Genomic DNA, 14,024 nt, shown 5'->3' with positions numbered 1-14,024 from the left:
TTCTCTCCCTCCCTCCCCCCCCCCCCCCCCCCCGGTTATCTTTTGTCTAAATTTTATATTCACCATGAAAACAATAGTTCCCTTTTTTAGTTGCTTATAACTTTGTCAAAGTCAGATTGAAATGGTACGTGCTAGCTCTTTGCCTCAAATATTTTGGAAAGTGACAGTGAAAATGATTCAGCCACTTCCAAGAATGAAATTATAGAAAAATAGGTAAGTTTAAAGAAGGGCTTTAGTACAGGACTATCTAGAATGGCCATCTCATCATGTTTCTGGCTATGTCTACACAATAAGTTTTTTCTGGGATACCTCCAGCATCCTGGGAAAACTCCACCACATCCAGGAAACACGTCTGCTCATCCACATTTTTTTGCGGAAGAGCAGACACGGTTTTTTTGAAGCCCTGTCTTCCTCCTCTCATGAGGGACAAGGGCTCTTCCAAAAGAGGAGGCTTTTCTGAAATTTGGTTTTCTGAAATTTGGCCTAGCTGAAAAAACTATTTGTGTACCTTTTTCCGATAGATCAGTATAGTGTAGACATAGCCTCTGTCTCTGACCATGGCCATCAGCAGATGTGTCAGGGAAAGATGCAAGAAACACCGCAGTAGGCAGATATGGACTAATCTGCATTCCGTCCTTGGCAGTCTCATCCTTATGCCTAATAGTGAGAGATGAATTTAAGCTCCATAGCAGGAGTTTTGACATCCCTTTCAACATTAGCTATAGCATCTAGTCTTTGAAACTTTCTAAATTCTTGATCACAATGCAATTGTAATGAGCTACGCATTCTACCTATGCACTGTATGAAAAAGTATTTCTTCCTAAATTCTGAATTTGCCACCTTTCAATTTAATTTCATTTAATGTCCGTTTTTGGGGTGCTAAGATGACGAGAAGGGAAATAGTCTTGCGTTCAACACACTGCTGAGCTGGGTCCATTTACTTGTCCAGTTGACAGAAAGAACTTGCACAGGCCCATGCAGGAACTCTATGGAGGAGACGTTTATTTAATTAATTACATTACATTAAAAATAGCACTTTTATTCACTTAATATTAAGTGAATAAAAATGCTCGACTGTAATAATTTTGTTTATCAGCTACTTCTCCAACTGAGACCATCATGATGCTAAGCAACTAAAATAATAAACACATTGAATACGTCAGACTAAATATTCAAAATCCTGAATAGCAAGCAATGTAATTTCCATTTATATGTAATTAATAGAAAGTATGCAAATGCTTATCTTCACAGGAGTAGTGTCAGTGGGTTGGTTATGGTCCAGGTAAGAGAGGCCTTTGTCACGATATAGTGGCACAAACACCTTTTTGGGCTAGAGAGCCCCCTGTAGTGCAGAGGAGGATATACCTCCACAACGGAGGCCAGGTCTGCAGTACAGCATTTTGCGAAAAAAGGCTGGTTGGCTAGGGGTATAAACCCCTCGTGTAGATGTAGCTCTTATCTACTAAAGAGCCTTTTGTTAGAATAGTTGGTGATGTTCAGCAAGTTGGTTTAACTATACCAGCAGGAGTTCTTTCTCCTAGTTTGTGCAGCATCTCCAGTAGAGGTCTCTTCTAATACAGCTTTACCACCAGAGCCTAGAGGGTACAGCTAGACAGTAGTGCTATTTCAGGATACCTCCAGTATCCCAAAATGGTATTCCACATCTTTTGAACCAGCCCATTATTTCAAAATAGATTTCGAAATAACGGGCTCACTGTTCCAACATCCCTGTAACCCTCTTTCCGTGAGGGTTAAGGGACGTTTCAGAATAGCGGTTTATTTCAAAATTTGGCACTGTTTAGACAGCGCCACATTTCGGAATAAGCTATTTCACAATTAGATTGAAATAAGATACACAATTTGTGTAGCTCAATTGTATATCTTATTTCGACCTACGGGTGCAGTGTAGATGCCCCCTGAGAGTACAGACTAGCCCTAAATGGTTCAAAACAAGGATTGCCAATCCTCCACAATTGTCCTGGCGTCTCCAGGAATTAAGGATTCATCTTTAATTAAAGATTATGTCATGTGATGAAACCTCTGGGAATATGTTCAATTAAAATTGGCAACCTTAAAACTGACCCTCTCGTTTGGAATACACACGATGGATAATCTCACATAGCTCCACCTCTTGCTGAAATGCCACCCACATGCTCCAGCTGTTTTAAAGTGTGTGATGATATCAAGGAACTGCCTTGTAATACCATTTAAGTGAGACTGTAACCATTTGGATTGGTCTGCAGTAAACATTCAGCAAAAAGGCATCAATTCCAGTATCACTCTTCTTCCCCTAATGTAACATCTTGGTGCAAAAAGCTGGGAAAAGACTCCAGGGGAAAAAACATGTTGAGTGTTTGAATGCTGTCCTGGGCACTTGATAATAAAATGTGAGAGCTCTTTTCCTGGATGCCATCCCACAATTGTTTTCCTCAGAAGTTTTGTTTCAAACTGCTCTGAGCTTTTCACTATGCGACATGTCAGCTCTTGTTTTTGTTTATCCAAAAATGAATTTCAGATCATACTCATTGGTTAACAATGAGAAACAAATGAAATGTGTAGCCAACAGGATTATTTTTAAATGTAATCCCTCCCAGTGCTTTTCTTGGTAATCAAAAACAAGTGTGCTCTGGTTTCTATTGTTACAAAGAACAGAACTATTTTGGGATCTGGCTTTTTCCAGGAAAATTCTTTGCTACTCCATTTATCCCATGACCAGATGAAATGTACTGTAAGTGTTTTCAGTGTCTTGTAACCACATCACGCTTTTAAAGCCCCGCTTTATTGGTTGTCAAGCAAAATGGGCTAATTTCTTCATAGCAGTGTGATCCAGTCTCATTGTTTGTTACTTACATACATTGCTCTATTTGTCCTACTTTTCAGTTGGTTGCAGGTAACCATCTCTGCAGAAAGTGCTTCATGTTAAACAATGAGTAAATTACATTTAAAAGCCAAACTGAAGCACTGATAAATGCTGCATTTGAAAGACCCGTGCTCACTGTACAGTGGAAAAGCCAATGTGTGTTAAAGTTACCATAGATACATTGCTCTGCATGGTGCAGGAAATGAGATGCTATGTGTGCATATGATTAAAAACTACATTCATTCTAGCATAACGAGAACAGAACCGCAGCACAGTCCCCTTCTGCCAGAAGGGCAAGCTCAGCACGTTACATTATCACATTGCCAAAGAAACAGAGTCTAATCATCAGGAGGGAGGTTAGCCCACTCAGTCAAACCAAACAGACATCAGGACTGAGATGATCCCTAGACTCCCCAGACTTTTCCTTGAGGGACGGTGTTGTTAGTCTAGTCTTTTGTTTCATCTAGACCAGACTAACACAGCTGCATCTCTATCACTACTTTCCACAAGGGTAGGGATATGTTTTCTAGCACCCACATATTTACATACAGTGGAGTCACCTACCTTCAACTGAGTGCAAAAAAAGTAGACTATTTAATCCCGTAGTGCCCAACCAGTTCTGAAGAAGTAGCCAATATAGTGGCTACTACTATAGTGAACTAGCCACACTCAGCTGGCCAAATAGCCACTAGTGGCTGGTGTGTTGGACATCACAGATTTAATCTATTGTTATAATGCAAACTAATTTCTGCCATGGACAAATAATGTTGTTTTAGTGACGTTATCTTCTTTAGAACTGAGACTTGTTTCTCTTTATCCTTTTTGCCTGAACATTTAAATTTTCTATAAGCAATTTTAACTGTCTGAATATATGGATGGTAATGCCCAAATAAGGGAGATCTAACATAATTGAAGAAGAGATCTGTTAATATTCACTTAAAATACATTGTTAAAATCCCAGTTATATAGCTGGAGTCTTTGACTGTATCTGCTGAAGTTTTTGTACAAGCAATTAAATAATCCTTTCAATTGGAAAAGCATCTATAAGCATCTCCATTTCTATTCCTCTTATCGTTTCTGACCATCAGCAGGAAACCAAACTAGTACAAATGTCTTTGAGGCATGAGAGAAGTGTTACCAAAACACCTCATTGTTTCTAGCTGTGTGCAATTACTGCACCCTGTGTTTTCCAAACTTTCATTTCATGCATGATCTATTCAAATTTCTAGTAACTTCAACCTTTAAGAAACCAAAGAACTGGAAGGAAACATACATTGTTCATATAGGTCTAAGCAATGTGAATACAGCTTCTCTAATATTTTACATTTACATTTTTGTCCACCATAGGATCTATGACACTTCAAGGTCAAAAGTCATCATCTATAATATCACATAACATACAGATTTACTTCATCTCAGCTGCATATGAATGCCAGGACTTGGAGTCAGGTCTGATAATTATTTGCTTTTTCTTGGCAGCCACTAGCTCAGCCCACTTAGAGGATCTCGCTTACCTGGATGAGCAGAGACATACTCCCCTACGTACGTCCCTTCGAATGCCTCGGCAGAGCATGGCAGGGGCCCGCATGCAACAAGACCTAAGAGGTAAGGATCAGCTGAAGGATTTTTGTGCTGCCTCATACCATCGGTAATGGCCACATGGCTGTGACTTTATATGGGACTTCCTGGGAAAGAAATCTTGAGAGAAGGTGTAGCAATATACTCAAGTACTGCTACTTCAGAGGGATAGCTGAGTTACTCTGTAACTGGAAAAACTTAAAAAACAACAAATAGTCTTGCAGCACCTTAAAGACTAACAAAACATGTAGATGGGATCATGAGCTTTCGTGCAACCCATTTCTTCAGGTGACTGGAGCCTTTAAAGTTCAGATCCAAGAATAAATAAGGGAAGGGAGTGGGGGAAAGGAAGGGAGGATAAAAAGTGAATTAGAGTGTTCAAGTTACAAGAAGCTGATAAGAACAGTGTGCACCTTCTCTAAGTACCCATTGTTTAGTTGGTTAAGTCATTAGGATGTGGAAGGTAGTGTGCTAGCCAGCCAATGTCTTTATTCATACTTCTGTGATGGAAATCAAGTACCGATTGTTTGTCGGTAGCTTGGCCATCCAGCAGTGCAAAGGGAGCTAGATAGAGTATTGCTGAAGTATCCTTTCTAGTTCCTTTAGCTGTCCTGTTTGATTAGAAGTAAATGTGCTATATACAGAACTATGTGCTGGCAGGTTATGCATATGTGTTCAGCATTGCAACCTCTTACACCTATTATTTTCCATTTTATTAGACTTCAGTTCATTTGCGTTTCAGCAGTTACTGCTTGTGGTTCAAAGTTTGGGTTGTGGTCTTTTTAACTATTTTTTGTGCCCTCAGACATAGTGTAATCATAGTATCTGAATGAGCATATGCTGAAAAGATGCTTGAGTCATGGGTTGTTGGTTTCAGCTGTGTGGGACAGCTTTCTGCTGTTGGTTTGCCACAGGGCCATCCTATGTTTGTGTATCTGCAAGGCACATGGTGCTTATTAAGAGTCCATAAGTCTTTCCTCTTCTCCGCTGGGTGATGTGCTTATTTTTACTTTGAGGAGCTGACCTACTGTCTCAAGTAAGGTCGTCTGGAATGTGTTCATCAGTCCATGCAAGACTGGTTTCTTGTGTAGCAATCCTATGGCACTGCAGGCTTGGCCAGTTTTAATTCTGATGGGGATTTGTACAAAATACACAACCCTTGACTGAAAGAGAAAAGTCATTTTGTGTCATCTCGGATCACAGTTTGTACTGAAATCACATTGGCTGGTGATAGTTATAAAAATGTATTGGCAGGCAGCAAGCGAAGAAAGCAAACTTTGACAGACAGAATTTCCATATGTTCAAACTGAGCAGCTTGCCAAGCCTTCATAATTTGAAGTGATTGCATCCAAAACATTCAACTTTATTGTAGGAACAGAATCAAATTGTTTTCCAGACACACTTTTTAAAAAGCATGCAGCACCACATAGTTTCTTTTCTTTTGCAGTTAGGCCTCCATGTGAATAGCAGCACCGCTCCATATTTTTGTCTCTTTCTGGTTCTAATTGTAATGACATGCTAACCCAAGAAAAGGGGAGGGAGGGAAAGCACTATAGATAATACCACTATTTGGAAGCCTCTTTTTTCCCTAGAATATCTGATTGATTGTTTCTGAGAGTTAAAAAGTTCCAAATGTTTCTGTGTAACAGCATAGAACTGGCCTGTTCTAGTGAGCAGGTCTTTGAGCTGGTGTGCCAATTGGAAATCCTAAACTTGGGCCCAATCTTAATATGACACATCTTGGGGATTTGTAGAGATGGTTCCAGTCTCTAGTGGAGCAAGTAGCAGCTTCTGCTCTGAGAGCCAAGGATTATGACTGCTGTTTAACCCACTAACTCCTCATGCCCAAAATTTAATTTTTCATCGAAAGGTGGACATTAAACATAGGGTTGCCAGGTGTCCAGTTTTCGCCCGGACAGTTTGGTATTCTGGTCCCCCGTCCAGTTAAAAAAAACGGACAGTTTTCCCCTGCCACGTCTGGCAAGGGTAGGGGAGTGAGGAGCGTGGGGCTTTTTAATGGTGCAGCACCTTCGCCCCTCCCCAACCAAGTTTGCCATGTTTAGGATTTTTGTTGAAAGCATCTGGCAAGCCTAATTAAACAAGGGATTTTTCCTGTCTGTTCATTTTGTCTGTTAAACTAACCTGTTTGAAAAGGGGAAGTGCATTTCTTCTCCAGCTTAAAACTAAAGGCTAAAAGTAGGTAAAATATTTTGTATAAGTGGCAGGTGTTAAACTGAATACTAAGTGCTCTTTTCATTTTACTGTCATGAGCCAGGGGAATTTAAGGCTAGTTTAGTTTAATATAGCTTAACCCCTGCAAGGTAATAGTTACAAGGTACCCTGAAGCAGAAGTCTGTTGGAGAACTAAATACTGAGTATTAAAACATTCCCAGATTTGCCATTATGTTTCCATCCCAAATAAAGGAAAATCAATGGTAATTTACTATGTACAAAATTCTTGTTGTCCTCTTCTAGGAAATATTTTTGGGAAAAAGGATTGGCTGGAGAATTCCTGAGTGCTGCAACTCTTGCTTTAGAGTACTAAAGTATGGATACTATGATTAACCAAATGATTTAACCAAAAATACTGAACCCCCCCCTCCTTTCTGTCCCCCAAAAAAGAACACCTAGCAAAAAATTCCGTTGAGGGGAAAAAAAGGGGGGGGCCAAAGCATAAAAAAAAAAAAACTGTGTGGCCCCTTTAAGAAATGTGTTTGAGGCTTTTTGGCCATAACAGGCTGCTGGCGGCCATCAGCCATCTTGTCTCCCTGCTCCAGTCCGGACAGCTTTGCTGTGGAACCAGTAAGCACCCGGGATTTTTGCCTCCTGGACAGGAAAAAATCAGAAAATACTGGACATTTTAGGTGTCCAGTATTTTCTGAATTTTTTTACCAGACAAGAGGCAAAAATACCACACCAGACACCTGGCAACCCTAACCATGATTAATACATCAAAAGCTTCAGAGGCACTGCCACAGCACCTATTGTTAAATCCAATAATTTCCATTCAAATTCCTCATTTTCATGTGCTTGTATGTTTTCCATGTTTCGTTGATTTTTCTGAAAACTTGATAAAAAATTGTTCAGTCATCTCCAAGGATGTGATCAATAAAAATAGATATTGATACACTGCTAAATGTATGCTAGGTTCTTCACAGAAAACAGGAGAATTCTCTGAAGCGCTTGCAAGCTTATTGGAATAAAAAAGATAGGGTCACGATTCTCCAGTGTTTAATGTGCCAACCTTTGCATGCTGCTGTTAACATCAGGTAGGAGATGACAGTTGACATTATTGTGTTCTTCAGAGCTACATTTCAGTTTTAATAAGTATAAAATCACTCTTGTCCAGGTGTTGCTCTCCTGATATTTGCAATACTCTGGTTATGTGGCTTAGTACCGTAGGGACTTTATATTGGACAGCAAGATATCTGTGTGTTTTAGCTGCTGGTACTAACATGGAAACTAGCTTAATACTAATAATGAACTGTAGATGCTTACTGCCAGCGTAGCTCTTTGAAGAGAAAGGAGTTTGCAAGCCAAATAATTTCCTACTGGGCATGTCAACAAAATTAAATTACAGCTAAGAATTCAGTTTTTATAGGGGAGAGTGATCTGCACAGTATAGAAGTGTGTCTCCTGTAGGTTAGGCTCAGAAGTGAAATAAATGATTGACTCTCAGCTGAGCAGTTTTTGTGCATTTGTCCATATTATTTAATCAGCCTAACTTTGGTATGATTGACTTGTTCTGCTTTGGAGGGACCCAGGACTGGAATAATAAGCATGTTTCAGATCAGGATTGAAATGTGTTTGTAGGGCTCTATCGGCGAAGTTTGCAAACCTTATATGTTCTCATAGACTCATAGACTTTAAGGTCAGAAGGGACCTTTTTGATCATCTAGTCTGACCCCCTGCACAACGCAGGCCACAGAATCTCACCCACCCACTGCTAGAATAATCCTCTCATCTATATCTCAGATATTGAAGTCCTTGTAACGATGGTTCAAAGACCCCGAGATGCAGAGAATCCTCCAGAGAATGTTGTCAGTCTCTCATTTAGAACTAAAGGTTGATGCTATATCTGCCCCCCTATTTCTTTCCAAAGAAATATTGTTTACATTTACTTCAGCAAGTTGTCTCTCAAGTTCAGGATATTACCATGGGACTGAATCCTGTAAAATTCTTCATTAACAGTCAATAGAAAAACTAGGGAAGGGTTAACAACTTGTCAGGTATAAAAAATGCAAGTTGTTAATTCATTTTGTGAATTTCAGTAAGCCAAGCAAGTAACCAGAGCCCTCCAAATTGTGCACACACACTGTGGCCTGCTAACTATTCAGATTTTTGTCCTTTTCCTTCAGAGCCCTCCCCAAACATCTGTCCACCAATGAATTAGTCTAAAACAGAAGGACCATGATACTGTCTCCCTGGTCTCAATGCCCTAATCTGTTTTTCCCTACTTTCTCATTCCCCATACTTCTCCTTTGCTATTAATAGGCTCTAGAGATGAAGGATCATTGTCCTCTTGCAAAAGTTAGAATGCAAAGGTTGCAGTTGGGAATTCATTGAAGTCCTTCTGTGATGTGGACAGTGGCACAGTCGTTTGTGTCTGACTCTTGATAACTCCCATAGTCCTGTAATTTGCTTGGATGTGCTTGGAGGGGGCTGTCTGCTGAGAATTAGCAAATACAGTAGACTTCCGATAATCCGGAACCTTTGGGACCGAGGTGGTGCCAGATTATCGGATATGCCGGACTATCAGGAGGTACTATAAGCTGGTTATATATATACTGTATACATTATATACTGTATATAAAGTGTTCTTAACCCTTTTTATTGTACATGCTGTATACAGTATACTGTGATGTTTTAGTTTTTTTAACCCTTTTTTACCCTTTTCGCTCGGTTCAGCTGCTGCCACTGTTGCCTTGTGACTCGTTTTTTTGCCAAAGCTTACTCACTAAGCTCTTGCCATTTTGATGCCGGACAATCAGGAGTGCCATACAATTGGATGCCGGACTATTGGAGTTTTACTGTAAATGTTAATAGGGGCTTTTGAGAGGCTCATCAGCCAATATCAAGAACTGAGAAGGTTAAATCTGTATCTGGCATGTATCATTGATTACTAGTCGGTGACCCTTTACATTATTTTTAAATGTTTTTGAAAGCCGTATTAGCAACGTCTCCGTGCTCTTTTCTTCTCTGAAGACATGCAGCTTTAGCCTTATAGTGTCGTTTAAAATAGACCAGGCATCAATTTAATAGAATGTACAAACCAGTTCGTTCTGAGGAATGGTGTGAGAACACTACCGGATTCAATTTAGTCAGCACAGTAAAATGAAATATTTGGGGCCTTTTCCTTTGGACCACATGGAATTAATATTCTAGCATTTGGTACAAATATAACTTTGGTGACTAATGAAACAAAGAACATAGCCTCAGCACTGATGTCCAAATGGCTGTGGCACTAAATATTTTCTTTCTGGCAAGGTATTTACCGACGTTGCATACTGTAAATAGACCATTGAGACTACATCCAGTTATAGGGGAAAGGTTTCACGTAATTTGTTCTTCTCTTAGGGTATGTCTATACTACAGAGTTTTGTCAGAAAAACCGCTGTTTTTCCGACAAAACCTGAGTTACATCCACACTGCAATTGCGTTCTTCTGAAAGTAAATTGAAAGAACAGAGGGGTTTTTCCAGTGTTGATAAGCTTCTATCTATGAGGAGCTCTTTTGGAAAAAGGCATGTGTGGACGGAAAGAGGGAGTTCTTTCAAAAGGAGAGGAAAGAGGAAAAAGCACAGGTACCGTGGTGACCACTCCGTCCATAGTAATCATAGCTTACATGCCAGATAGCGTCCATTCAGTGTGGACGCTATCTTTCAAAAAAAGCAGATCTTTTTTTCAATGCACGTTTGTGTGTGGACGCTCTCTTTCAGAATAAGTTTTTTTCTGAAGATCTCTTCTGAAAAAAGGTTCTTCCGAAAGGAGCCTGCAGTCTAGACGTAGCCTTTGTCAGGCGTTTCTGCCTGATAGGTACAGGATTCATAGAGAGGTCTCAGGTAAACACTTCTACTAGGCACTGAGGAGGGATTTGGGGTAAAAGTTTGGAATTCATGTCTGATTAGTAAAATGCTGGAAGGGGAAGGAAAGAAAACCATCATAAAATGAGTGGGGGATGGATAGCAACCTGTTCTGTTAAGAAAATAATACTCTATCTCAAAAACAGCTGACAAATTAACTAAAAATCAGCAGCAGATAGTGTACAAACGCCTGGATGGCTGTCAGTAGTCAACCTTCCTTGTTTTTATTAATGTTAGTTTTGAAAGCCATAATTTCTAGGTGTGGGCCCCTCATGTCTTTGGTCCCTGGGGTGAATTGAGGCATTCTCAGAAGAGACTACCCATGATTATCAGCATTGGCCGTATATAATTCCCGACAGTTGGAAAGTGAGAGTGTAATCTTGAATTGAAGGCAATCTATGTGGTTAATGCAATTCTGGATTATCCATCAGAATGAGGCGTTTCGGACAGCAGTGAAGCTGCCTAGCACACTGGCCCAGCTATTTGGTTGAAAAGATGCCCCCTGATTCCCTTCCATGACCTTCACTTTTTTGGCCATAGAACACCAATAAACCACTACTGTCATCATAACTATTATTTTACATTTAAAAAGCAACTACAGGCAGTCCCCAGGTTACGTACAAGATAGGGACTGTAGGTTTGTTCTTAAGTTGAATTTGTATGTAAGTTGGAACTGGTACATATTGTAGGGGAAACTCTAGCCAAACATTTCTCCAGAGCTCAGTTTTATTCTCCCACACCTCACTTCCCTCAGTCCCTTTATTCTCAAGCTGAGGTGTCTGCTGAGAAAAGCCGCTCTGTGTCTCCCTCATCTGCTGGGGAGGAGGGCGCTAGCTTCGCGTCTCCCTGGTCTGCTGGGGGGAAGCAACTAGTGCGGGGTTGCCTCACCTCGTTTGTAAGTAGGGATCCGATGTAAGTCGGATCCATGTAACCCGGGGACTGCCTGTATATGCAGAATTTATTTCAAATGTCAAACAGTCAATGCTTAAGAAATTTAGACAATTAAATGTCGTCCTACAATGCTGTGCCTTATGCAGCAAAGTGTATTCCCATTTGGTGTCCAATTCCCTTTAACGCCTTTGAAAAAGATCTACTAGTCTCCTAGTCTCCATTCCAAACAAGGTAATGCGTGAGATCAATTAAAACCAAAATATAATAGTTATATGCTCAAAAGGAAAATGTATTTACCTAAGTAAAAAGACCTGTATACTCTATGCTGTTGAGATATAAATATGCCCATCCGTCTCTTTCCCAATGACCACAGCTTTCATGAGGCTTACAGATGTGATCTGTGAGCACTATCATATTGCTGTTTGTATAGTAACGCAGACAGGGGAGTTCTGGGCATGTGACAGGATTAGCCATTGTCTGTAAATTTATCATCACTCCACAGGGGAAAAAAAACTTTATTTTTAGATTTAGTAGGTGAGTGCAGGAAAGTTGTCTCATTTTGACCAGATGTTGCTGCTTTAATTAGCTGTATTTGGACTATTCAATTCTCTAGGGGGCATCTGAACATTCATATTTACATCAAGACACAAGTAACACATTTTAATGCTGGAGCCTTCTGCATTAGAATTTGTTGCTTGGATGTTGAATTTTCTATAGGAGTCAAGATGTCTTTGTCGTTGTTTATCTTCTTGCCCATCTCTGTTATCGTTGGCCATTTTAACACCTTTTCTCCAGCTTCCTTTCACCAGCTGGTTTGTACTGTGGCATGTAAATTTGTTTGAGATGATCAAAACTAGCTACAGATTGCAATGCCTGTGACTAATGACATTCTGCTAGTCAGTTCGGTGGTACGTTGTCCCATGGAAGATACTGTATCCTTTTAGAAGTTTTAGTTTTGTCTTTGATCTTTGGGTGTTCAAGGTTGAGCTTGAATCTTGAACTCTTGTGAACAAGTATAGTTAGATGTACAGTATCTTTTGCAATGTAACTGCTGAGGATTAAATATTTGACATCACTATACAGATTATAGACAAAGTTGTGGAGAGACAACTCTGAGTACTTAGATGTTTCAGATCTTCTTGATCTGTTTAACTCTGTCTCCCCTGATCTCACCAGAGCTGTTGAACACATGGCCCAGTGTTCAGAAGAGATTGGGCACGCATGAGAGCTAGCACGTATAAAACATGAAGTGATATCAGTAGGCTGGAGAGAACAGTGGTATCTCTCATTTGTGATATGTGTTTGCAAGTCTGGGGTTGTATTGGATCCTAGCTGCTATGACAGTCAGATAGGCTGCAGATGCTAAGGGTGTGTCTACACTGTACCGTTATTTCAAGATAACTAGGGTTATTTCAAAATAACAATGCGAGTATCTACACAGCCATTGCTTTATTTTGAAATAATTTCAAAATAACGCACGGCTTATTCTGAAATCTGTAAACCTCATTCTACGAGAAATAAAGCCTGTTCTGAAATAGCTATTTTGAAATAAGGCGTGTGTAGACGCTCCACTGCTGCTATTTCGAAATAGTCCCTCCCCAACGCCATTCTAAGTTATTCCTCCCCAGTGCCTCCTGGGGCTCTATCTTGAGATAGCATGTCTACACACGGGAAGCCTCCTCCGACTAATTTTGAGGCTTCCCTGCAGTGTAGACGTGCTAGGTCGAAATAAGCTATTTTGGAGTATTTCTTATGGGATAGCTTATCTTGAAATAAGCTTGCAGTGTAGACGTACCCTAAAAACATATTTAACCATCCACATCTGGCTAGGAAGGTATAACATTTCTTTTAGCTGATATATGACTTTGTCAACTCAAGGTTGGATTTTACCGCAATGGGTTCTCCTCCATACGGCTACACTTCAAGTCAACATGACAACTTATGCTAGAAAACACCTTCTTTACAAGTGGTGTATCTGAGGACTCCAGGAACTGTGATGGCTGCCAATTGTATTCTTCCAAGTAGAACTGAAGATGTTGGTTTTCACGTATGAAGCCTTAATGTCTTGGCATCTGCCTGCATGAAATCCCACCTCTCCTCATGGCATATCACAGTAGCTGTGACTGTTGGAGATGATCCAAGTAATGTATCCTTGATTTGGAAGATGTGAGGCTTGTGGTGGAGAATTAACCATAAGAAACTTTGAGTTTTGCAACCATCTTTTCAAATAATCTAGGACGTTTTACCTGTATGGGGAGTGTTCAGGAAAGAAATAGATGAGATTCCCACCCCCAGGAGCTTTCTTGGTCTGCTTTATGGTGCTCTCCATTATTCCATCTCCCGTCCAGTCCAGGGTTGTTTGGTAATGTAGACAAATGCCCATTGCTGCTCATCCTGACATCACCTGTTCTTGCTTGTGATAGAAAGTCACAATTTGAGCCTAGGTCTCTAATGGCTAAAATTATTGTAGTAGCCTCCTGGACCACCTAGTAAATAAACAGAACATCTATTTAGTCATTCTTTGTCTTTAATACACTAGAGCAGGGTTTCTCAAAGTCTGCGAAACGACTTTGAGAAACCTACTAACTGGCCACTCCAGTGTGTTTATTTACT

The 14,024-nt window shown here is 40.2% G+C and overlaps 1 protein-coding gene across 17 annotated transcripts in view; it reads left to right on the top strand.

Annotated features, from left to right (window-relative positions):
• The window catches only part of TANC2 (tetratricopeptide repeat, ankyrin repeat and coiled-coil containing 2), a 702,540-nt gene that overhangs the window by 559,458 nt on the left and 129,058 nt on the right, over window positions 1-14,024 (top strand). For all 17 annotated transcript variants that reach the window (XM_089774011.1, XM_089774007.1, XM_089774012.1 and 14 more), the window contains one exon: window positions 4,340-4,465. In XM_089774011.1, the coding sequence (XP_089630137.1) occupies window positions 4,340-4,465 (126 nt within the window). The remainder of the gene's footprint in view (window positions 1-4,339; window positions 4,466-14,024) is intronic.

Source organism: Pelodiscus sinensis, chromosome 29, assembly GCF_052426305.1.
Source record: "Pelodiscus sinensis isolate ZL-2025 chromosome 29, ASM5242630v1, whole genome shotgun sequence".
In the NCBI taxonomy this organism is placed as follows: Eukaryota; Metazoa; Chordata; order Testudines; family Trionychidae; genus Pelodiscus; species Pelodiscus sinensis.
This window is presented reverse-complemented; position numbering and strand designations above follow the sequence as displayed.